This window comes from Heloderma suspectum, chromosome 3 (assembly GCF_057233095.1).
Source record: "Heloderma suspectum isolate Gila_16-S chromosome 3, 16-S_ref, whole genome shotgun sequence".
Classification (NCBI taxonomy): domain Eukaryota; kingdom Metazoa; phylum Chordata; class Lepidosauria; order Squamata; family Helodermatidae; genus Heloderma; species Heloderma suspectum.
Window position 1 is genome coordinate 235,248,161 of NC_139460.1, and position 25,348 is coordinate 235,273,508.

General features: G+C 42.5%; 1 protein-coding gene across 2 annotated transcripts in view; it reads right to left on the reverse strand.

The window, feature by feature from the left end:
* MKI67 (marker of proliferation Ki-67) overlaps nt 1-25,348 on the reverse strand; it is a 49,933-nt gene that overhangs the window by 18,613 nt on the left and 5,972 nt on the right. For both annotated transcript variants that reach the window (XM_084845959.1, XM_084845958.1), the window contains exons 3-10: nt 23,208-23,289; nt 22,928-23,043; nt 22,126-22,195; nt 15,703-15,781; nt 5,127-6,572; nt 4,376-4,617; nt 665-1,307; nt 305-417 (exon numbers count right to left, since the gene is read on the reverse strand). In XM_084845959.1, the coding sequence (XP_084702085.1) occupies nt 305-417; nt 665-1,307; nt 4,376-4,617; nt 5,127-6,572; nt 15,703-15,781; nt 22,126-22,195; nt 22,928-23,043; nt 23,208-23,289 (2,791 nt within the window). The remainder of the gene's footprint in view (nt 1-304; nt 418-664; nt 1,308-4,375; nt 4,618-5,126; nt 6,573-15,702; nt 15,782-22,125; nt 22,196-22,927; nt 23,044-23,207; nt 23,290-25,348) is intronic.

Genomic DNA, 25,348 nt, shown 5'->3' on the forward strand with positions numbered 1-25,348 from the left:
CCTGAGATTAAGGTAGGGACTTTCTCTTCTGAACATATCAAACTTGACTTATACGAAGTTGAATTAATAATCTATTTATCCCTGTATCATGTACTCAGGTTGGCAGAGGCTTTGCAAGAGCAAAAGGCAGTCCTGCTACCTGGAAGTATCAGATTACAACTTGGGATATCATGCATACAGAGCATCGATTCTACATATAATTCCCACCACTTATTACAATAGATTCCAGATTCTGCAGTCTCAGGTGTTGAAAGAGAAAATGCTTGGGCTATTTACTGAACATAGGCCATGGTTTGAGACATACCTTGGATGGTTTTGCAGTTATCTTCTTGGATGATCTTTTAAGGCCACATTTTGTAGTCCTTAGTTGTGATTTTGGAACACCCTGCTTCACTACTTCTGCCCACGATTTTGCAACTGGAATGACAATTGTCCAAGACAACTCATTTTAGTCATTTCCATGCTTGAACTACATTTGTTACGCAACCACATTTCACCTGATTTGTAGAATAAGATGTTACCATAATACTATTTTTGTATGCTATCTAGCTTTGTCCCAAACACTATACATTTAGTTATTCAGTGGCCTTTTTATAAAGTTAGCTACTACACCTTATTGTTTTAGTAACAGAGGAAGATACTAACAAAAACAATTATAACAAACCTAACAAGTTGGCTTCAGAAGCACCACTTCGTCTTTTGGAGTGAATAGAATCCATAGCACCGCTTCTCCTACGCAAAGAACTTCTCCTTGGAGCAAATTGTTTGCTTCTCCTTATTGACCAAGCTGGTTTGGATTCTTGCTCAGTAGGTTCAGGTGTTTTTACGGTGAACTCTTTATTTGCATGCATCTGTGTGGCATCCTGCTCTCCTGAACAAGATGGGCTGATAACACGGGAAACAGAGAACCGCCCTCTACTTTGAGGTATGTTGCCAGAGATTCGGGCCGGGGGCGAGGCAGCCGGAGACCGGCGGGCCGGGGGCGAGGCAGCCGGAGACCGGCGGGCCGGGGGCGAGGCAGCCGGAGACCGGCGGGCCGGGGGCGAGGCAGCCGGAGACCGGCGGGCCGGGGGCGAGGCAGCCGGAGACCGGCGGGCCGGGGGCGAGGCAGCCGGAGACCGGCGGGCCGGGGGCGAGGCAGCCGGAGACCGGCGGGCCGGGGGCGAGGCAGCCGGAGACCGGCGGGCCGGGGGCGAGGCAGCCGGAGACCGGCGGGCCGGGGGCGAGGCAGCCGGAGACCGGCGGGCCGGGGGCAAGGCAGCCATTTTGGGCAAAATTTTCTTATGTTGCTCTCTTTCAGAGAAACCCTGTAGAAAAATGAGGAATAATCCACAAAAGCAGTTAAAACACAGAAGAACATCAATTCAGTTTTATGTTCAGAAATATGCCAATACCTATTTTAAAATAGGGGAGAGCTCAAACGTGGTATAGTATACAGAGAAATTTGAGATGGGGAGATCAAACTTGGAATATATGTTGAACTGCTCAGTATCCACCATCCTTATATATATTCTTCCTTGTAGGAAAAGCAGGATAACAGTGTGATACATAAAAACAATCAATTTTCAGGCTTCAGGAGTCGTCTGGCAAGTAGTTATAATTTTTATTCACTACAGTACTTTATTCAAGTGCATGTACTATGGTATTTGTATAGGCATTGGGAAGGGAGACATCCAGACTGGCAGCCTCCCTGCTTCCCATAAAGGCATGTAAGAATCCAGTAAAGTCTAGGTTACATTGTACTGGATATCCTATTTCCAAAGGGGTGGGGTTTTCTTGGGGGGGGGGGGGCATGCTAAAGTTTGTACTTCACTAAAGAAGCCTGGATGGAAATCACATAGTTCTACTTCTGCTCCACTGTCCTAGCCTTTCTCCATTCAAAGCATTTTTTTAAAAAAATAAGGGCACTTATAAATTACAAATAATTACTTACATTCAGTGATAAAAGATGTGAAGTGCTAGTGGCATGGGGAAGAATAAAAGTAACCAGAACAATGGGGGGGGGGGTAATTTTCCAGGTGTCCCCCCAACATGACTTGTCAATTTTTAAACTTTCTTTCTTTTCTTTTTTTTAAGAAAACCCTAAGAAATATTTTTCCCAGTGAAGACTGAAATGCTCTTAAGGTTTTAAGATTAAATTATCTTGCCCTTTACTACCTTCAAAGTGCTTCCTAACACCAGTGTAAGACAATCCACGGTTCGATAATTATAAGCTCAAGTATACTATAGACATATAGTACGGTTACATTCTCTTGCCTACTTCAGATTCTTTCTTCGTCATCTACAGTATCCATTTAGAAACAAAAACACCAAATCATGAAACAAGCTAAAGTGTGCGTGCGCGCGTGCGTGCGTGTGTGTGGCTGGGGAAGATAACCTCATGTGTCTGCTCCTAAGGGGGGCATGTACCACCAGTTGCCCTGCAAGAATGATTCCAGGACAGAGAGGGAGGGAAAGACAACCTCAAGGTGATTGCTCCACCTGGACTGTCCTCTCAGCCCACAGGGCTATCTACCACCAGCTGCCCTATGGGAAGAATCCTGACAACTTATTATAGGTTGATATTGTTTACTATGGCTTTTAAATATATATTTAAAATTATATATTATTTGTAAACTGCCTGGGGAGGATGTAAATCCTGAAAGCTGGGATTTCAATCCTCCCCAGGATTTAACTGTAACAAACAAAAAACAAACCTATGAAAAAGTAGAAAAGCTTGTTTTAATCCTTGTTTTCTGAGGTCCATGGATCAGAAGCTATTAATATTTCAGAAATTGATTCTGGTTAGAGATATTATAGCATTTTCAAGGATATTGTATTGTTTAAATGACATGGGTATTGATTTAATGTGGCTATCTTGTCCACAATTACTATAACATTTAATGCATGTAATAATGGGCAGTAGCCAATGGTGTCATTCCACAAACAGAAATAGCACTAGTGGAGCTGTGCTGAATCTTTCCATTGCCCATTACACTTGCGCAATGGTTGTGCAAAAACCAAAGTTAAATTTGCACAAGCAGTTGTGCATTGTGCTTGTGCAACACATACCACATAACTCTTGTGCAACCTATTGCACATAGTTCTGTGCAACCGTGCTTGAGCAAACATAACTTTAGTTGGATTCTTCTCTTGTGCATAGTTCAGAACCTAGTTTCCGCTAGCACATCATTTGTGCTAATGAAATGCTGCATACTGCCCATTAGCTTAATGTTGAGGAGTTCCATGTTATTATAAAGCTTAACTTAATATCCAGAATTATTGATACTCCCTAATATTGGGGGTCTGTTAATATGCTGAAATAGCAATAACTGTGTTTTCACACGCACCAACAGTGGCAAAAAGGTAGATCTGGATCTAATGGTAAATCTCTGGGTGATTTGCAGTAGCAAGTATTTCTTACTTCCTTATTATATACTTCCAAAATGTCTTATTTTGTTTAAATAACAAAATTACCCACCTAAATTATACGCTGAAATGAAAAATGTTTGGGGTAACCAGGAGTATAGTTTTTTGTGGAAGAACCGTGAGCTCCATTAATTTCTGATACTCAAAACATCCCTAGACTCAGAATTCTTCAATTCTAAGTGTCTATCTTTTATACTAGGCTCTGTTGGCAAATCTCAAGGTTCTAATAAAAACAAAGTAGATCCCATATGCCTGACGTTGGCCCACCCCTGATGTACACTCACACACTACTGCCTGTGGTAAACAGATGTTTCAACTTTTTGTACTGTTTTGTCAGTTTCTACATAATGCTGACAGTATGGAGCAGAATTCAAGAATAATTTTTTAAGCACTATTTATGGTTTCTATTTTCAACTCATTTTAATTTTTTCCCCCTACAGTCCCATTGGGAAAAAGTCATACTTGGGTACCTTCTGGTGTAATAGCTTGCTGCTAATGGGTTTGTTTGTATTGTGTAAACACAATCAAAACATTCATACTTTTCAATCCATAAATATACCAAATAGTACTATTTTATGTGCTAGCCAAGTTATACATGATGCATTTTACATTAAGTTTCAAACAATTAGATCTGATAAGAAAATAACTGAATAAGTTTCAACACTTTTCAAAGAGAATGTTTTGAGATTTCTGAAGCCTTACACATAATCCTGTACATCTTGAAAGACACTTCATTCAACCTTTCTGACAAACTGCATAAACGCACGGGATTATGTTGGCATTTCGACATGGTGTATTTATCAAGAAAATTTAGTTCAAAATCCAGAGCCTTCAATTCTAGCAGGAAGAAGCAATTTGAGGTAACCCAAAAACATACATATGGACACAGATTAGCACTGGAACTGTGAGTAACAGGAGTGCTAATCTGGACACACTTTAAATATTTCAGAATGAGGAGGTTATTTACCTTGATTACAGAATGTGTAAATCCTGATGCTTTTTTCAGAACTGCTCGAGGAGAGTTGCCAAATGGCAAGCTCAGTCTTGCTGGAATTGCCCCTCTTTTAAGTGGCGAGTTTGGAGGTAAACGTTTATCAAATAGTTCAGGACTCAGGTGGCCACCAAAGGACACCCTCTTTCTCTTTCCAGGTGGTTGATTTATTAAATCAAGTTCTCTACCTTTACGTTTTCGAGGTGATTTCTTAACCTCTACAAGAGAAGAGTGAAACATACCAAACTTAACATACCTTCTTACAAAATTAATCAAGAAGTTGATTTTTCAGACTAGTTATTTTACTGTTAATAAATCTCTGAAAAACTGTAATTGCTTTTTGACTAAATTTACAAAAAAAGGAAATTATTCTGAATTCTAAGACTAATATTTTCCTCCAATCACAAAGGGCTATATCCCTCATGTAGCAGTTCCAATAGTAGGCTGCTGTTCATTTTTTAAAATAATTTATCCACGTTGAATAATCAAATACTTTACTTGAGACGGGACTGATTAATGAAGTCTGTTGGAATGCTTTCAGTGCACTATTTATTGTTTATTAAAGTTGTTTGGGATTCAAACAACTTCAACAGAGAGTAATAAATAGACTTAGAAAAAAGTTACCTGAAAGGTGAAATATTACAAAGGGGGGGGGGGGGGAGATAGAACATATATTCCCCAAACAATTTCCAAATTATGGTCTTAGGCTAGTACTAGACATACTTACCTGACTTTCTCTTTACACTAAATGGGCTTGACACATTCATTTCTGAAACAGCCTCATTCTCAGCTGGCATTTGGCCACTGCTTTTATCATCACTTTCAGATAAGTTGGAAAGTACTGGTGTCTTTTTCATGCCAACTTTCTGCTCATAGCCCTTTGTGGTTAGTTCTTTTATCTTCTCCTCCTCCTGAGGCCAGTTTCCCCCCATATTTTCTTCAGGTATCTGCTCAGATGTTATTCCCCCTGTTCCAGAAGGGTCTGACTTCTCTGTGGGTATCTCCTGTATAAACAAACTTCCATTTGAAAAGCATTTGTTTTCTTTAATACTCCTTCTGGGGCTTTTTCTGTTACTACCGTGAAGTGCACTGGCAGTAATTCCAGGGTTTCCATCTTTTATGGTGTAATTTGCACAACTATCATTTTTAATTTCTTTCAGGGTTTGTGTTGGTTCTGTAGTCAACACTTTATTATTCCCCTTTAGTTTAGAATATTTATTTTCAATAAAGAGATCAGATTCACATTCCCCTGTACTAACATGCATTAAACATTTCTCAATTTCAGCAGAGGTTTCTGCAGTGCTCTTCATTTCAATCAGTGAATCCAATTCAACCTGTAGCATTTTAGACTTTGAAGAACTTCTTCTGGTTTTTCCAGAACATGGACTACAATTTGCATGAAAACTCTCTCTGTTAGACTTTGGTATGGGCAAAACACTTTCAACAGATCCAAAATTGTCTGTTAAGTTAGTTTTGATTTCTACATCAGCCATCGTCCCTACTGACTGTTCTACTGATCCTTTAGGGTGCTTTGCTGTGTCTGTATAGTCCAGTGACACTATGCAACACGATTCAGGGAAATATTTTGCACTTTGTCTATTTGTTCTGAAAACTACATCATTACTAGAATTAATTACTTCAGATTTTCCCAATTCATTCTCTTCTGTATCATGGAATTGTAACTGATTTGTGACTTCACTTCCTTGTTTCTGTTTTGTAGCATAGCTTTGAATACTTGTAGATGATCTTCCAGTGCTGTTCTCTTCAAAAGATGTTGGATCTGATACCAGACTATTTATTACTTGATTTTTAACATCTCCAGAATGTTCAATTTCCTTCAAAATTACTGTCTCAGTCTTCTTAGTTTGACCAGCTGCAGATCTTCTACATGGTGTTTGAGATGCAGCTTCTAGCAAGATATCATCGCTAGCTTTTCTGGGTAAATATCCTCTTTGCACTATGCGTGACTCATTACTGACATCGTCCTCTGCAGTTTTTGTATCACCTTCATGCTTCATTAATTCATAAAGTTTGCTAAAAGGAGACATCTCATTTTTTCTTTCTGATTTGCGTATCTTATATGTAGATTCAGGTGTGCCATATTGTCCAGCAGTATGTTCTGGGGTTCTTATCTTCTCATTATCGTTAGATTTGCTTTCCCGTTCAAGTTTGTCTATGAAAAGAGAAAAGTACACATTTTTAAACCCGAAATTTGTTAAACTCAGACATGTGTATTTTTGTCATAGTCCTTACATTCCTTTAAGAGGAAACAGTGTAATCCAGTTCCACACACAGACAAGGTTCTGACCAGAAGACCTATTTTTGACTAAGTGTTAACTATAACGAATCAGCAGCAGCTGATTTTAGGTTAGAGACCAAGATTAACAGAAAGGTCCTGAACAGACAGAATTCTGATAGCTTCCCTTAGCAAAGTTTGGTGTTATAAGCAGGTGACTGGTTAGCTTTGTTCATACATTCCTTCCACCATGTGGACGCAAGTCCTCCCTTGCTTGCTTCTCCCACCATTTGTGTTCTGAACAGCCAATAAAGCAGAAGAGGCTTGGGAAATTATCAGCAACCAGCCTGTCAAGTAGCTGCCGGACAGAACTCTTCAGAGTGGTTCAGAGATTGCTAACCCCAGAGGCAGTTCCTTTAGAGCCCTCAGAGGCCCACTGTGTCACTTTCGTTATCACACTTTGAGGATAAAGTCATCCGGCTGTGAAGCAACGTAGACGCTACTGTTGTGGCAGATCCAAGTGAGGTTCTAATGCCTCATCTAGCCACATTTTATGGGATCAATTTCAGTTAATGCGGCTTGATGACGTGGACAAGGTCCTTGCAGCCAGCCATGTGTCCGCTCAATCCCTGTTCTTCATGGCTAATTAAGGCTGGCCAGCATGGCTTGGGTGAGAGGGTCCAGGGTATGGTTAACGCGTCATTGTGTGAAGGAGTGGTGCCTGATGCCTTAAAGAGGTGGTAGCATGACCACTCCTGAAAAGGCCCACTGGAGGATTTCTGACAACTATAGCCCAGTTACGAATACACCGTTTTTAGGTAAGGTGATTGAGAGGCTTGTGGCAGGGCAACTGCATGCACTCTTGGATGAAATTGATTATCTAGACCCTTTCCAGTCTGGGCTCAGGTTTGCTTTTGGGACTGAGTTGTCCTTGGAAGCCCTGTTGGATGACCTTTACCAAGAGAGGGATAGAGGGAGTATAACCTTGCTCCTCCTAATTGATCTCTCTGCAGATTTTGATACCGTTTACCATGGTGTTCTTTTAGATCAGCTTTGTGGGATGGGCACTGGGGGCACTGTACTTCAGTGGTTCCATTCTTATGTACAGGGTCAGTCTCAGACAGTAGTGTTGGGGGAGTGTTCCTCAGCAGCCTGAAACTTACGCTATGGATGCCACAGGGCACTATTTTATCCCCAGTGCTATTCAACATCTATATAAAGCCACTGGGAGCAGCCATCCAGGGATTTGGAGCAAGGCGTCATCAGTATGCAGATGACACCCAGCTCTATTTTTCCATAACATCTGATTAGGTATGGCTGTCCAGGCCCTGGACCAGTGCTTGGATGCCACAGTGGGCTGGATGAGGGCCAATAAACTAAGTTTGATCCTGGCAAGATAAAGGCAGTCTGGGTATGTGGGTCACAGGTCCAAGGCATAGGTCAATTGCCTCTTTTGGATGGTGTTACAGCAACAGGTTCACAGCTTGGCAGTACTCCTGGATTCATCTTTGTTGCTTGAGGCTCAGGTGGCTTCAGTGGCTAGGAGTACTTTTTAACAGCCTCAGCTGGTACACCAACTACGGCTGTTCCTGGACCATTATAGCTTAGCCACAGTGGTACAGGCACAGTAACCTCAAGACTGGATTTTAATGTGCTCTATGTAGGGCTACCTTTGGGCTGGGCCCAGAAGCTGCAGCTGGTGCAGAATACCGCAGCAAGGTTGGTAACTGGGGCCTCCTTCCAACAGCAAGCTACACCATTGGTAGAAGAACTGCACTGGCTGCCAATAAGCTACCGCTACCGGACCAAGTTCAAGGTGTTGCTAAGATATAAAACCCTAAACAAATTGGGACCAGGTTACCTTAGAGATTGCCTCACCTTTAATGTCCCTGCCTGATGTCTGTGATAATCAGAGGGAGCATTTCTGTGGGTGCCACATGCTCTTGAGGTTTGTCTCAGGAGGACTTGCAATAGAGTATTTAGTGTTGCAGCACCCACTCTCTGGAACACTTTACCAGTTGACATTGGACAGGCCCCCACAGTTCTGACTTTCAGCTGTCTTCTTAAAATTCATCTCTTTACACAAGCTTTTCCTGAAGTGTGACCAGGCAGCTATGGTTTGTAGCACAGTCGTGTGTGCTGTTTTTATTTTTATATTTATTGTTGTTTTTATGACATTGTATTTTAAGTTCATTGCTTTGATACCTTTGTAAAACACAGTATATAAATTTTAACTAACAACAACAACAACACAAGCATATTGTCCCACTCTCACAGAGGAAAAGGAAGGAAAGCTGCTGCTTGTTCAATATCAACCTGTCTTCATTTTATCAGTAGAGATCAGTAGCTGATGTAAGAAGCAACTTATTTAAAAATACAGCAAAATATGCTGGGAACAAGTTGACAAGAACGTAAAATCAGCCCCGCTGGATCAGATCCAGAGTCCAGAAAATGGATTTTTTGGATCCATTTCACTCTGGTATCAGACCCAGTTTTGGAATAGAAACTGCCTTGGTTGCCCTGTGGGCTGACTAGTGCTGACGGGGAAGTGCAACTATGTTAGCTCTCTTGGACCACTTAGCAGCTTTCAATACCATCAATCATGGTATCCTTCTGGATAGACTGAATTGGGAGCACTGTACTGCAGCGGCTCCACTCCTACTTGGATGGTTGATTTCAAAAGGTAGTGCTGGGGATTATTGCTCTGCTTTGGTGCAGCTGTGTTACAAAGTCCCTCAAAGCTCTATTACGCTTTATGCTTATCAACATATACATGATGTTTGGAGAGGTTATCCTAGGATGTAGGCTGAGGTGTCACCAATATGTGGATGATACCCAGTTCTATCTGTCATCATCTAATACAGATGAGGAATTGGATGTTCTGAACCAGTGCTTGGGCAGATAATGGACTGGATGAGGACAATAAACTGAGACTCAATCCAGACAAGTCAGATACTATATGTGGGTGATTCATCTGTACAAATGGTGTTAAATGGTGTTCAGCCAGTTCTGGAGGGGGTTGCACTCACCCTAAAGGGACAGGTTTGTAAGTCCAGGGTGCTGTTGGTTCGAGCGCCAACACTGGACTCATAAGTGGCCTTAGTGGCACAGCTTAGGCTGATATACCAACTATGACCCTATCTGGACAGAGATAGCCTAGCTATAGTTATCCATACTCTGGTAAATCATTGGATTACTGCAATGCGTTATACATGGTCCATGTATAACACACTGCAGTTTAACTGCCTTTGAACTGCCATTTTAACTGCCTTTGAAAATGGTCCAGCAACTTCAGGTACTCCAAAATAGGGCAGCAAGATTGTTAACAGGCACTGGCCGATTTATGATTTATTTATTTCTTATGCTTTATGATCTGCACTGGCTACCAGTCTGTTTCTGGGGCCAACTCAAAGTTAACCTTCAAATTCCTAAATGCCATGGTGCCATGTTACATGAAGGACTGTCTTCACCTATATTTACCTACCAGGACCCTAAGGCATCTCCAGTTTCCCTTGCCAAATGAGGGAGTCATTTGGATACAATCAAGAGAGCCTTTTCAGTTGTGGCACCCACCTATGGAATTGCTCTCCCAAGAGAGGCTCACCTGGTACCTATATTATGGTCTTTTCAGCACCAGGTAAAGACCTTTTATTCTCACAGACATTTTAAGAACCACTGTAGTGCTTTTAGATCTGTTTTATTCTTTTGCTGGTGGTTTTACTTTGGTTTGATTATGTGCTTCACTATTTTACCCCTTGCTGCTGGTTTTACTTTGTACTATTTTATTGTGATTTTATATTTTATGGGCGGGTTTAGTTTACTTGTACACAACAAAGAACATTGGTTATTGGTTGGACAAAAGTGAAACAAAAACAAATAAATCTAGTCTAGCTTCTCTGTTTCCAACAAGTAATCAGTCAGATGTTTCTGGAAAGCCCACAAGCAAGGCCTGAAATCAATTCCCTTCTCTGTTTGCTCCCCCTGCCTCCCCCCACAACTGAAATTCAGAAGCAGCTTTTGAACCTGGAGGGTCCATTTAGCCCTCCTGTACAATAATTGTTGAAATACTTATGAATTTATCTAATTCCTTTTTAATGCTATCTATGCAAGTGGTCATCACATCTTATGGCAGTAGTTGCTTTGCCTTTCTCCTCTGAGTGCATTGGCCTGCCAAATATGAAAACCTGTTCTGCGTTGTGTTCAGAACACTACTGGATGGGATCCTCCTGCCATCCCCTAGACTCCTGGTGGAAAGCACACATTACCCAAGCTTAGAAAAATATATTATACAAAACTGAAGGCAAATACTAATTGTAGCCACACATGCCGGAATGTGTGTCGACCTGTTTAAGCATTTCCTTCAGTTTTTCTAGATTTACAGAAGCCTGTAGCCTACTAGGAAGCCAATTCAGATTACACGTGGCTATTGGTAATATTACACCTCTCCAAGGCAGGATTTTTATGTAATCCTTGTATGCTGCTCTATGCATCACTACATGTTTATCAGTTCATCTGTGTCATATTATGGGTTTTTTTTTCTAACCTGTCCCGAAAACAGGATGCAAATTTCAGAAAACTAGTAAGACAATATTTTTAGAAATACAAGCAAGATGGTTTAAAACACAAAGAGAAAATAGCCAGCCTGAAAAATCAAAAAGGTAACCAGACAAGACAAGGTAGAATATGAAGCAGAGGGGAAGACTGTGCACTTAATGCACTAGTGATAACAGCAAACATGTAGATAAATACACAGTACTGAATGAGAGGCGAGAAACCTATTTATCTTATTCCCTTAGAGAGTGTATGCCCCGGCCACGGGCTGCTAAGGTTTGGAGGTGCTGAGATAATGATAAACCAGACCCAGGTTTGCTTACAAGGAGGCTTATTGAGTACTTACAGCACACAGGCGTACCCAATGGTTGGTACAGACAGCTTCTCTGAACCCAGAGCCAAGGGGTACAATGGGTTTTACACCATATATGTCAGAAGTGAGGCAGCATGACAGAAGCAAGCATTAATTAGCATTCATTTGCAACTTTCCCAGCATAGGCTAACAGTACTTGTGCAGAAGGAAAACAATCAGAATTTTCCCAGCACAGCCACCTGTAACTCGGCATAAACATAGCCTCACTTCTCAGGCACATCCTAGGCCCTGATAAAAGACTCGTCTTCATTAGCATGGAATGTGCTGAGGCCGTGCTATCGATCTTTGACTCATCTCACATGCTCAGAGGCCCACTAGCAAGGGAACTACACTAATAATGAACCTAAGCCAAGCATACACTCCTGGGGCCATTATGTCCCACCCCCAGATGATCAAAGGACGATACCCAGAGGGCTGGAACTTCTTTGCCCTATCGTTTGATCACCAGGGGATGGATAACTACTTTACTGTATATTTTAAAATATGACAGCCATATGAGCAAGCGCACAAAGCTACACAACTACTTATGATAGTCACGGTTACTGCAACCACTTGCTTCCACCCCCCCCCCCGATTCCTTGAAACCAGTCTGAAATCGGTCTGAAGAGGGAGTCCTCTTCTACGTGATGTACTTATTTTCTCACTTTGCACATTCAAAGCCTTTACACTGTGATTTATCACACTCTGCTTGTCAGGAATGTATACATAGCATTCCTGCTACAACATAGCACAAACACCGTCTTGGGCCGCTGTATTATCTAAAACCAGGTGGTTCTGCAAAATAGCAGTTCTTATGCTTGTCAGCTCTGTTCCAATGGCTTCCAGTGCCTTAGCGGTGGTATTCAATGCCATGTCCATTGCTCTTCTAAAAGTGTTCACTTTGTACATCATTGTGGCTACCCCACTCCCAGGTAATAAGCTCCAGGCATAATCAGCCGAACTGAAAATGCCTCGTTGCCATCTCACCTTTCAGGCCCTGTAATTCTCTACTGCAGGGCTTTCTAAGGTATTCACAAACCTGTGGGGACCCCATTAGCAGTCCCAGGGAGCACCTCCCAATCCACCCTGGGGGCAACCACAGCTACGCCTTTTCTCTACAGATCTAATAACTACCATTAGGGACAGCCCAGTTAATGCCAGGGCGCTCTCTCTAATTTGTGCATACCCATCGTTGAGTGTTGTCACTTGTTCCCAACACACTAATGGCTGTGGTGGCATACACCTTTGATAGGGGTAAGCCATCTTATCCCATCATGTAATTTCTCAAATCCCTCTCTGATTTATATGGATTTGTTTGCCTTCTGCGTGTTAACTCTGAAGGCTCTGTCCTGGGTGCTACAGACATCAAACTATTGGGCATCACACTCAGTGTTATTCGGAGTTGTATCTGACATTAAAGACGTTTGCAGGTCTCACATAGTATTTAAAAAATTATAAAATGCACACAACAAACTTTCATTGAAATCTAACACCATGACTGGAAAACACCTCTTGCATGGTGAGGCATGATGGAGCAGATCTAGCAATCATACTGCTCCTCCAGGTTACATGGTCAGAGGCCCATCAAGATCAAGGGAAGGGCATACTCACACATGCAAAGAGTTCTAGGCCACCGCTTTCACATCGGAAACTCTACACTGCATGAGTTCTGGCAGAGGGAAGTCCAAAAGTCATAGATCAAATTCAGCCTGCCGTACATTGAGCTGATTACACAGACACATAATCCAAGCAAGTCTATGAAAAGCCTCACAGTAGTGTTTCTGGCTTGGCCAGGAACACATCCTGTCTGGTTACTCAATCTCTTCAGTGCACACGCTCAGGCAGTCTGACACTGGACACCCAAATCAGTGAGATTTCTTTATTGCAGGGACTCCCACGGCAAAAGCTTAATGGTTACACTCTTCAGAAATCATATAGCTGATGGTCAGTAGCTACAGGCTCTATGAAATTCTAGAACAGTCTAGGCTAAACACTGTTACCGTGACTGAGTTCTTCAGCGTGGTTGCTCTGCTTCATTCTGCCTTGGGACCATCCTCTGGCACACTTTTCATTCTAAGAGGGGTCTAGCCCATGCCCTGAGTGCTGCTTCTTCACCTTCATCCTGTTCCTCGGTCTCATCTCCCAGGTCTTCATCTTCAGTTTCCACTTCCTAGGGATTTCATCCCAATCGGGCGAGGTGATGCTGCTGCGCACTCTGGCACTCTTTGGGCAATTCTTCCGAGCTCAGCATATCAGTATCAACGTATCAACGGCTACTTTTTCAGCCTCATGCTCCCACACCTTGTTGGAGGCCAGGCTGTCTTGCAACATTTCTCTAATTAACATCTTTAGATCTTGTTCTTTTCCAAGCTCGTCCTTGAGCTTTTCTGCTTTCTCTCTCCAGTCCAACTCCTGCTGCCCAACAGTTTGCAATGCTGTCAGCACAAGTCATGGGAGAGTTCCTGTACTTTGCACCTCCTTAGCTGACCACTTTTCCAGCTGTAGAGATTCCATCACTGTTTCCAGAGCCACTGGCATGCAGCCCTTCTTGACCTTTGGGTATGCCCCCGATCCGCTCAGGACCACCAACTGCTTTGCGACCAGACCCCACAGCTCCAACTGCGGACAGCCCGGGAGTCAGTTTTGCACACCGACAACTGCATCCTCCTTCCCTTTGAATCTGATCGTATCAGTTCTCTTGGCACCCTGCTTGCTGTGCCATTTGTATGCCCTGGCCATGGGCAGCTAAGGTTTGGAGGTGCCGAGATAATAAGCCAGACCCAGATTTGCTTACAAGGAGGCTTATTGAGTACTTACAGCACACAGGCGTACCCAATGGTTGGACCAGACAGCTTCTCTGACCCCAGAGCCAAGGGGTACAATGGGTTTTATACCATACATGTCAGAAGTGAGGCAGCATGACAGAAGCAAGTGTTAATTAGCGTTCATTTGCAACTTTCCCAGGATAGGCTAACAGTACTTGTGTAGAGGGAAAACAATCAGAATTTTCCCAGCACAACCACCTGTAACTCGGCATAAACATAGCCTCACTTCTCAGGCACATCCTAGGCCCTGATAAGATACTAGCCTTCATTAGTGTGGAATGTGCTGAGGCCGCACTATCGATCTTTGACTCATCTCACATGCTCAGAGGCCCACTAGCAAGGGAACTGCACTAATAATGAACCTAAGCCAAGCATACACTCCTGGGGCTATTACAGAGAGCAATCCTATGATCCCTGGGCTAGTGTCCCAGGGATGATAAGATTGTTTGAATTCCCCCTCCTGAGATCCAAGACAGCATTCTGACCTCAGAAGGGGGAATCAGAGGTCTTACCCCCCTCCCCTGACCCCTTGCAGTCAGGATGGAGAGAACTGTGCAGGCTGCCCTTCAAGATCAGAAAATCGACCTCAGAGGAAGAGGAAAGGGGCGTTCCAATGGGCAGGGAGGAGACCAGAGTTATTCTGAGCATCCTTCAGCCTACTTCCCTCCTTACTTTGAAGTGCCCTGGCTAGAGACGAGCTGAAAAGCCCATCTTATAAAATCTGCAGGGTGAGAGGACAGTGAGGTGAACATCGCTTTTGCCACTCCTCCCACCCTGCATTGAATGATCAAACCCCTCTGAGTTCACGGGCTTCAAAACACTAAGGGCACAATTGATAGGATTGCACCCTTAAACCCTTTTACATATCCTACCATTGATAAGGGCACTAATAAAGAATGGATATCAGCATTAACTGCTTACAAAACAAGTTAAAAACAAAAGTTCTCTAACACAGAAACCAGCTTCTTTCCCCATTTCCCCTCAATACCATCTGTATGGGAACAGATAAGAGGTGTTTGAAGAAGATTAGACTTCTTCATGAACGCACTGTTTTACGAAGTCTTTCATAAATTAAAAAATGTAAGTAAAATACTTTGCAACAAACATTGAGAATGGCATGCTCTTAGTCAAAAGATTCTTTAAAATAGACCCGTCTATTCAATGGTTTGTATTTATACAAACAAATACATTAACGAATGTTTGTAACATGTGTAATGTAATCTAAGATTTGCCTGCATGTGAACTCTAATCATCAGAGAGAATTCAAATATTTTGCTATTATCAGTCAGTATAATGATGCATTTCTGTAAAAAGCAAACAAGCTGAAAAAACTACCAACCAGGAATATGAGAACTTTTATATTCTGAATTCTGAGGGTACAACAACTCCTCCTCTTCTACATGCTGGATATGAAGAACCTGTAATTTTGTAAACAATTTATCAGAACAAAGAATACATTATTTGTCTTAGAAGTTTGCAAAGTTGTGCTTACAAAACAAGTGTCCATTGGTTCCTTTTTGGAATAAAGAACTGAAATGGAATTCACCATTCCAATTCAATCCCTTACCCACAGCAAGATTTCACTAGGCACTCCCCGCTTCTCACTTCACCAGCCCATTTTCAAGCCTAATTCAGATTATACTTAAGAAAAAGCCTCAGTTGGTTTACTCATGTCTAGCTGCTATTCTGAGAGCTACGACTACCTTTAAAATAATCTGCGGTCTTTAAATATAGTATAATTAAAAATGCATATTTTAGAATCATATATGAACATTGACTGGGTAAAGAATGATGCTTTCAATTAGAGAGCCTCTAAATCTCTGTTCCAAGTATACATTAAGTCACATATTGCTTCGGAGAGATGAATTATGGCATTAACAAGGATTTTGTGAATGCAAGTGCCATGCATATACACAAGATAGAATCAAGGACTGTAGTAGCACACGCTGCTTCTGCACATAAAAAAAACACTTAAGGAAATTGCATATATGGAGACTAGGGTGTTACAGGCGCAATCCTATGAAGATAGTCACCAGCCTCCGAACTAGAAGGCTGGCGACTGTCTTATGCAGTGGGGCTAGAGCATGGAGAGCATCATCTCCTCTGTGGTTTGGCCACCCTGCATCTTTGGCTAGATGTGTGATTTTGTGTGTCTAGCTGGGGATGTCAGAGCAGATGGGAGGGGAGGCTGCAGGAAGCCTCATAAAGAGGCTGTCCTAGTTTCCTCCCCTCCTCACCCCCGGGACCACCTCTTTTTCACCCTCTCTGCGCTGTTTCTAAGCATGGAGAGAACCACACTGGCTACCAGTGGGCAGGGAGCGGTTTCTGGGAACCGAAAAATCTTATGGCCCTCCAGACAGTGTATAGTGGCCATAGGATTGCTCTCTAAGTTGCTCTTTTACATATCGTACCTCAGCGTTGCATTTTCTGCTCCCCCTTTCCTCTAGAGCAGTGGTCTCCAAGGTGGGGTGTGTGCAAGACGATCCACTGGGCTGCACGATCCACCTGACAATTGAGTAGCCTCCTGCTGCCTTGAGGAGCTGCCATTATGTGCAATGATGGTGGCGGCAGAGGCAGCAGGATGGGACAGGAGCCAAGAGGGAAGCTCAATGGCATTTCTGTCTCGGCTCCAGTCCTATCTTGCCTCTGCCACGGCCACCAAAAGCAACTGTGCCAGTCTGTGCCAGGCACAGCAGAGGAAGGCACAGTTGCTTGCTCAGCCATGGCACTGGAGCACCTGCCATCCTGCCGAAGGACAGCAAAATTGTTCCAAATTTGCCGACTTTTTCTGTGATAACAAGTGGCTGTCAGTAGTGTGTTACCTAGCAGATATTTTTGAAAAAATAAACACTTAATCTGTCCCTTCAACGTAAAGGTGACAATTTAACAATGAGTGAGAAAGTAACTGCTTTTCGAAAGAAACTTGTGCTATGGAGCGTTTTGAAAAGGGATGTTTGGAAATGTTTCCATCAGTATGTGATTTTGTTGCCGAAACGATGTAACCATGTCACCTATAAAAACTTTCATATCTGCACAATTAAAAAACCTGGAAAAGGAATTCATAGAATAGTAGGGTTGGAAGGGGCCTACAAGGCCATCAAGTCCAACCCCCTGCTCAGTGCAGGAATCCAAGTCAGAGCATCCCTGACAGATGGCTGTCCAGCCTCGTCTTGAATGCCTCCAGTGTGGGAGAGCCCACCACCTCCCTGGGTAATTTTCTAACCAGTTTAAAAATCTTCCAAAAGAAGAGTTTCAGTGGGTTTTGAACCCATTTCTCACAAATATAAAAATGCAATACCTTCCGATTAGTTTTCAAGAACTGGTTGAAATCAGGGAAGATGGAGGTTTATTAGCTGAATTTCAACAAAAACCTTTGCATAATTGGTGGAAAATGAGTATCATGATTTAGTAAGTGCAGTCAGCGATGCACTTCTTCCACTTGGATCTATGTATATTTGTGAGGTGTCTTTGTTCAGCTGTGACAGCCATTAAAACCAAGTATCGAAATAAACTGAACTTAGAACCAGACCCTCAAATCGCTGCATCACAAAGTGTTAAACCAAGATTCTTAAAAATAATGAAGCATATTCAATAATGTTGCTCTCACTAAAAATATTAATGATATGTTTTAAGGAGAGCAAAAAGGTTTTTAAACCATTAATAAATAAATTTTTAAAACATAGTTTATTTCATCTTTACCGCATCCTTTTTAATTTATGTGTATGTTTTATAAGGTATATAATATATTAGTACAGTAGTACATGTATATCATTTATAAAGAAATATACATATATTGGGGGTGCAAGCTCAAAATTATTTTCCTGCAAGGGGTGAGCGATCAAAAAATTTGGAGACCACTGCTCTAGGGCATTAAGTTGATAACAAACCTACTCTTACTAATGGAGTAGCACTCATAGTCAATAAAAGGGTGGGAAAAGCAGTACTGGGGTACAATCTCAAAAACGATAGAATGATCTCAGTACGAATCCAAGGCAAACCATTCAACATCACAGTAATTCAAGTCTATGCCCCAACCACTGAGGCCGAAGAAGCTGAGGTTGATCGGTTCTATGAAGACCTACAACACCTTCTAGAACTAACACCAAAAAAAAGATGTCCCCTCCATCATAGGGGATTGGAATGCTAAAGTAGGAAGTCAAGAAATCACCGGGATAACAGGCAAGCGTGGCCTTGGTGTACAAAATGAAGCAGGACAAAGGCTAATAGAGTTTTGCCAAGAGAACACGCTGATCATAGCAAACACTCTTTTCCAACAGCACAAGAGACGACTCTACACATGGACATCATCAGATGGTCAATATCGAAATCAGATTGATTATGTACTTTGCAGCCAAAGATGGAGAAGCTCTATACAGTAAGTAAAAACAAGACGAGCTTCTTATAGCAAACTTTCAGCTTAAATTGAAGAACGTAGGGAAAACCACTAAACCATTCAGGTATGACCTAAATCATATCCCTTATGAATATACAGTGGAGGTGAGGAATAGATTTAAGGGATTAGACCTGATAGACAGAGTGCCTGAGGAACTATGGATGGAGGTCCGTAACATTGTTCAGGAGGCAGCAACTCAATCCATCCCAAAGAAAAAGAAATGCAAGAAAGCCAAGTGGCTGTCTGATGAGGCTTTACAAGTACCTGAGGAAAGAAGGGAAGCGAAAAGCAAGGGAGAAAGGTGAAGATATATCCAACTGAATGCAGAGTTCCAGAGAATAGCAAGGAGAGACAAGAAGGCCTTCTTAAATGAACAGTGCAAAGAAATCGAGGAAAACAACTCGTATGGGAAAGACTAGAGATCTCTTCAAGAAAATCGGAGATCTCAAGGGAATGTTTTGTGCAAAGACAGGCATGATAAAGGACAAAGAAGGCAGGGACCTAACAGAAGCAGTTGAGATTAAGAAGAGGTGGAAAGAATACACAGAAGAACTATAAAGGAAAGATCTTAATATCCCTGATAGCCATGATAGTGCAGTCACTGAACTTGAGCCGGACATCTAGAGAGTGAAGTCAAGTGGGCCTTAGGAAGCATTCCTGCACTTAATATACCAACAAATTTGGAACACTCCACAATGGCCACAAGATTGGAAAAGGTTTACATTCCAATTCCAAAGAAGGGCATGACAAAGACTGTTCAAAGTACCGTTCAATTGCACTCATTTCACATGCCAGCAAGGTGATGCTCAAAATCCTACAAGCTAGGCTTCAGCAGTATGTGAGCCAAGAACTACCGGAAGTACAAGCTGGGTTTCGAAGAGGCAGAGGAACTAGAGATCAAATCGCCAACATTCGCTGGATCATGGAGAAAGGAAGAGAATTCCAGAGAAACATCTATTTCTGCTTCATTGACTACGCTAAAGCCTTTGATTGTGTGGATCACAACAAACTGTGGCAAATTCTGAAAGAGATGGGAGTACCAGACCACCTTACCTGTCTCCTGAGAAACCTGTATGAGGGTCAAGAAGCAACAGTAAGAACCGGACATGGAACAACCGATTGGTTCAAAATTGGGAAAGGAGTATGACAAGGCTGTATATTGTCGCCCTGCTTATTTAACTTATATGCAGAGTACATCATGAGAAACGTCGGGTTGGATGAATCACAGGTCGGAATTAAGATTGCCGGGAGAATTATCAACAACCTCAGATATGCAGACGATACCACCCTAATGGCAGAAAGCGAAGAGGATCTAAAGAGCCTCTTGTTGAGGGTGAAAGCGGAGAGTGCAAAAGCTGGTTTGAAACTCAACATTAAAAAAACTAAGATCATGGCATCTGGCCCCATCACTTCCTGCCATATAGAAGGGGAAGAAATGGAAGTAGTGACAGATTTTGCTTTCTTGGACTCCCAAGATCACCGCAGACAGTGACTGTAGCCATGAAATTAAAAGACAATTGCTCCTTGGAAGGAAAGCTATGGCAAACCTAGACAGCATAGTAAGAAGCAGAGACATCACCTTGCCGACAAAGGTCCGTATAATCAAAGCTATGGTTTTCCCAGTAACAACATATGGCTGTGAGAGCTGGACTATAAGGAAGGCTGAGCACTGAAGAATCGATGCTTTCGAACTGTGGTGCTGGAGAAGACTCTTACGAGTCCCCTGGACTGCAAGGAGGTCAAATCAGTCAATCCTAAAGGAAATCAACCCTGAGTGCTCATTGGAAGGACAGATACCGAAGCTCAAATATTTTGGCCCCCTAATGCGAAGAGAAAAGTCACTGGAAAAGACCCTGATGCTGGGAAAGATTGAAGGCAAAAGGAGAAGGGGACGGCAGAGGATGAGATGGCTAGATAGCATCACCGATGCAATGAATATGAACTTGAGCACGTTCCGGGAGAGAGCGGAGGACAGGAAGGCCTGGTGTGCTGTGGTCCATGGGGTCACGAAGAGTCAGACACAACTGAACAACAACAACAACAACAACAACAACAACAATTTTTTAGGGACATCCCAAGATCCTATAGGTTTCTCCTCTTTTACTATGAGTTGCAATCCTGGCTCAGGACCACAGGAAAATTAACAAAAAAGAACCATTAGTAAGGATCCATAAATCTGACCACCAGTAGCAACTGCCAACACAAAGATTCCCTCCCTCACGTTCCCCAGAGAATCGCAGAGAACAGGCGGTTTTCATTGTGCAGGTGCAAAAATAAGGCACCCCTAAAGTCCCTAAAACCCTTTGGCAAGCACGCAAAACACAGAGGAAAGGCAACATATGTTACCTAACATGGGGTGTGGGGAGAAGGCAGAGTGTGAGTTTTCTACCTTATCCAAAGCCCAATATCAGGGGTGCAGAAGTATTTGGGGGGCAAACAACCCCCTCCAGCCCTCTGTGGCCGTATGACATCAGGTGGGCGTTGCCATACCCACCCGACATCATTTGCTCCCTGGCCCAAGCCAGATCCTCCATCTGGCACTTGGGCCAGGGACTAGGTTGCTATGCGCGGGGCTTCCCAATGCAGACAGACAGAGAGTAGGTCAGCTCTACCTTGTCTTCATGTGCCCCACCTCCTTCCCACAATGAGGAGGAAATGGGGTGCGCAAAGGAGAAGCAGCTGAGTCCCCTTTCCTCCTCTGATAGAGGAGCAAAGAGGATGTAGCCCCTTTGCCCTCCCCACCTCCTTTCCCCATTTTGGAAAGGAGGAGGGGCACGCTAAGCCCACTGCCTCTTATCCCCACTGCTATCTCTAATCTCAGATCAGTTAGCAGCAGGGATGACAGGCACTGGGACTTGCCAGCATGGGGACAGGACCTGCTCTCCCTGGCATTGTTGAGTCTTAACTCCACCACCCCTCATCTCCCCCTACTGTCATCTCTAATCAGAGATAGTTGTGAGATTTCCTCCAGGGAGTGGGGCCTAAGCCCTGCCCACTGGAGGAGCCCCAAGAGGTTGCATGAAGGTTCTGTACCACTTCCAATATGAACTAGGACCTCAATCCTCCCAAGTCTTCCAACAAAGTTACACTGTCATTTCATATCAGGCACTGGGCAAGGAGGGAAACAACAGGAGTCTCACCTATTCCTTTTCTCCAAAGCCCAGTATGAATAAGAAACCAACTCTGTTCCTCCCCTGAATTCTGTGTGCTTGTCAGAAGGCTTGCAGGATGGTAGGTTTTGGTAGATGGCTTATTAAGTCAAGCCAAAACTTGACTATCATTTATTAGTGAACAAACAGCTGCCTCAATTTTAATCCATCACTCCTGCAGAGCAAAATGTGAAGGCATGGACTACTATCGTCATGTTACCTGTAACGTTTCCTTTTCTTGAGGTCTGGGAAGCCTCTTCTGTGTATATGACAGAGGTGAATATTCAAACCTGTTAAAATGTAGGTAGGTAGATAACAATGCTGGACTGTCCCATATTTAGAGTAGCTGAATGCAAAGGCTGCAACCCAAAGGCAATGACTGAGTGCTCAAAGTTCTGTCAAAATCTTAACTTGTTCTTGATTTCAATTCCAGTACAATACATTATCAGAATAAATTTCACTTCATGCTAGGATCAAGGACTTCCAAAATTATCTGAGAAGTGTAAAGTTTGCTTTGCTTAACAACGACCACAAATCCAACGTCATAGAATTTACTCAATAGAAATAAAATTATGCAAAATAAACACCAGAACCCCCTCCAAAATAAAACATAAATCTCATTAATTTCTAAAAGTGTGTGTTTGGGGGGGAGGGTAGAGACAGGAACTGCCCCCCCTCACAGAACTGCCTCTACTACCCAAAATCCAATACAAAATCCTCTCTGTTTCTCTCTTCTTTATCTTTTCACTGTTTGGTGTCATGATTTAATCTGTGCCCTGTGATTTACTCCTCTCTGCCTTCCTAGCTGTCTGTAACTTAACAAGTTCTCTCTAATATCCTTAGTTGGGGTTTCCCTGTCTTTAAACAGCCAAACACCTGCTCTCCCTAGAGCTTTTGTTTTGTTTTTTGTTGCCTACTTAATAGCATCTGGCTGAAGATATTGTCTGCTGGGGTTGCAGAAAGTAAACCGAAGCCCGAGCTCTAATCGACTCACAGCTGTTTGTGTATATCATTGTACTTACCTGAAAGAACGATCAATAATAGTCAGCACATCTCCATGCTTTAAGGCTGCAGGATCCTGAAAGCTACTTCCATTCAGTTGTGTTGGATTTGCAGAATTTAAGTTAAACAAAATTGCCTAAGAACAGAACAAAAAATTATCCAGCTTCACTCAACTAAAAAAGGATAAATGAGGTACACATCAAATCAATACCAATAATAATTTTCCTACCCTTAAAGGCAGCATAAAAAACAATTAAAATTATACATCTTGTACGAATAATAATAATGAAAATTACACACCTCCTTATTTTCATTTACTTCAATTTTACATTGTTCGTTAGAAACCCGAGGCAGCTCGATTCGGATGTCACATTCTCTTTTCCTTTAAATATAATCACACAATTTTCAGATTTATATTTGCAAGTTAGCTATACACTCCCGCTTAAAACTTCCCATGATACTGGTATTCAAAAAATACAGAAACAAACCTCTTTAAAACCACCTACCCAGCATTATAAAATGTGCACCAACCCCCTGCTTTGATTCAAACCCCGATTTGGCAGTTCAGAAAACAGCCCACCACTGCAACTGATTTGGAGTTGGTCCACTTCAACTCGGTACTGAACTTGAGTCAAGGTTCAGAAAACTGAGGCTTCGTGCTTCCCATTTACTAACATGTGAAATTAAAAAAGAGGGCTATAATTTTTTTCTCTTGGTCAGAATTGGAATGTAGTTGCAGGCATAGTAGCCCCCTTGGAAAGGATTATGCCTGCCCAACATCATAAAAACAGATGCAGGGTTTTTTGTGCCCATGTCTTCATATTTTCATTATTATTTTTTAGAGAAAATGCTGACAACTTTTTTATGTCTTGGCAGAATTGGGTGATAACTGCATGGATAGTTTCTCCTTCTGAGGGATCAAGCCTGCCAAATTTCAGATCAACAGGTGCAGGGGCTTTGCGCCAGAACAAATTTGACATCTTGAGGGTCTCCAAAAGAGGGCACTCTTATCACCTATACTCCTTAACAACCGTAGCTCTGAAAATTACAGGGAGCCTAAAGCAAGAAAACTGCAAAGTTTCAGAAGGATAGGCGCAGCGGTTCACGTGGAAGGGGAGTTCTCCAATTGCAATTCATTCCCCCTCCCCTCCTGTGGTTTTTTGGTCAATTTATATGAAAATGACACATATCATAGGTGTCCTCAGGCCAGAAAACTACAAAGTCTCAGAAGCATAGGTACAGGTGCTAGGGAGTTAGAAGTTTGACCTATCAGTCATTTAACCACACTCCCTCCCTCTGCAGTGTTTAGAGAACTGAAGCCAGAAGAGCTTATCTGGAGACATAAAGCCTCTGGGCACCTATCGTATCTGAAACACAAGTTGCTAACAAGGCCTCGTTATGGAGTGGCTTCAAAAGGAAACCTGCTTTGCTTCAGGGCCCAGCAGAAGAGGAACCAAAGAGGCCCAATACTGCTTGAAGTTCAAACTTCGTCTGAATCCAGTGCACATCCCTAGTTTTAATATGCAAAATCCACTAATGTTTTAGTGCTGGCATGCCAAAAACCAGGGCCACTGAACCTCAGGATCGCAGGCCAAATCCAGCGCTCTGGGGTTCACCAGATGTCCATGTCCCCTAAAATATGCTGGTGCTTTTGCGCCCTTTGTCTTTGGCTTCACCCCTTTTGCCTTTGGCCATGCCCTCCACTATGACGCCCCTGTCATAGACCTTCCTTTCTACCAATCGCAGATAACTCTTCCACTTTATAAATTTATACGTAGTGCTGGGGCAAAGTATCTTAGATGCCTAGTCACCTAAGGTTGCACTCCTGAACCCACTTATGTGGGAGTAAGCACCACTGATCTCATTGGGCCCTAATTCTGAGTAGAGGATCGTGTTATAAATATTTAAGCACCCATCAAATGAAGGAAATGGAGGAAGGGATGGGAGGCACACTGGTGCTTCTTTATGTACAAAAACGCTTCTATTTCAGTGCTTAACAGTAATGCTCATCTACCAGAAGTACCAACGTTTGCAGTTCCATCATACTTTTTTCAAGCTCTGATCTGAACGGTTTGAAACGTAGAAAACACTTCAAAAGTTAGGAAGTTTATGTGAACAACCTCTGTATTATGCTTGGAATTGCTGTTCTTTGTGCTGGAAAAACAATCCCAGTGGCATATTCGTATTCTGAACTAAAATGCACAGAGAAAAATGATTGCTTCTGTTTTTGCTCAATGACTCTCTAAGAATGTTACTGTAATGCTTATTATAAGATCTACCAGATCAATTTTGCTCTTTTTTTAAGAAAACCCGATGAGCAGTGTAGACGTGCAGAAAACTTTGCAAATTCTAAAAAGTCCAAAGCTTGAGCTTTAATAGCAAAACAGTATTTTTATTTGCTCCACACCAAACAGTCTCCTAATGCTATACAGTTCAGTGCT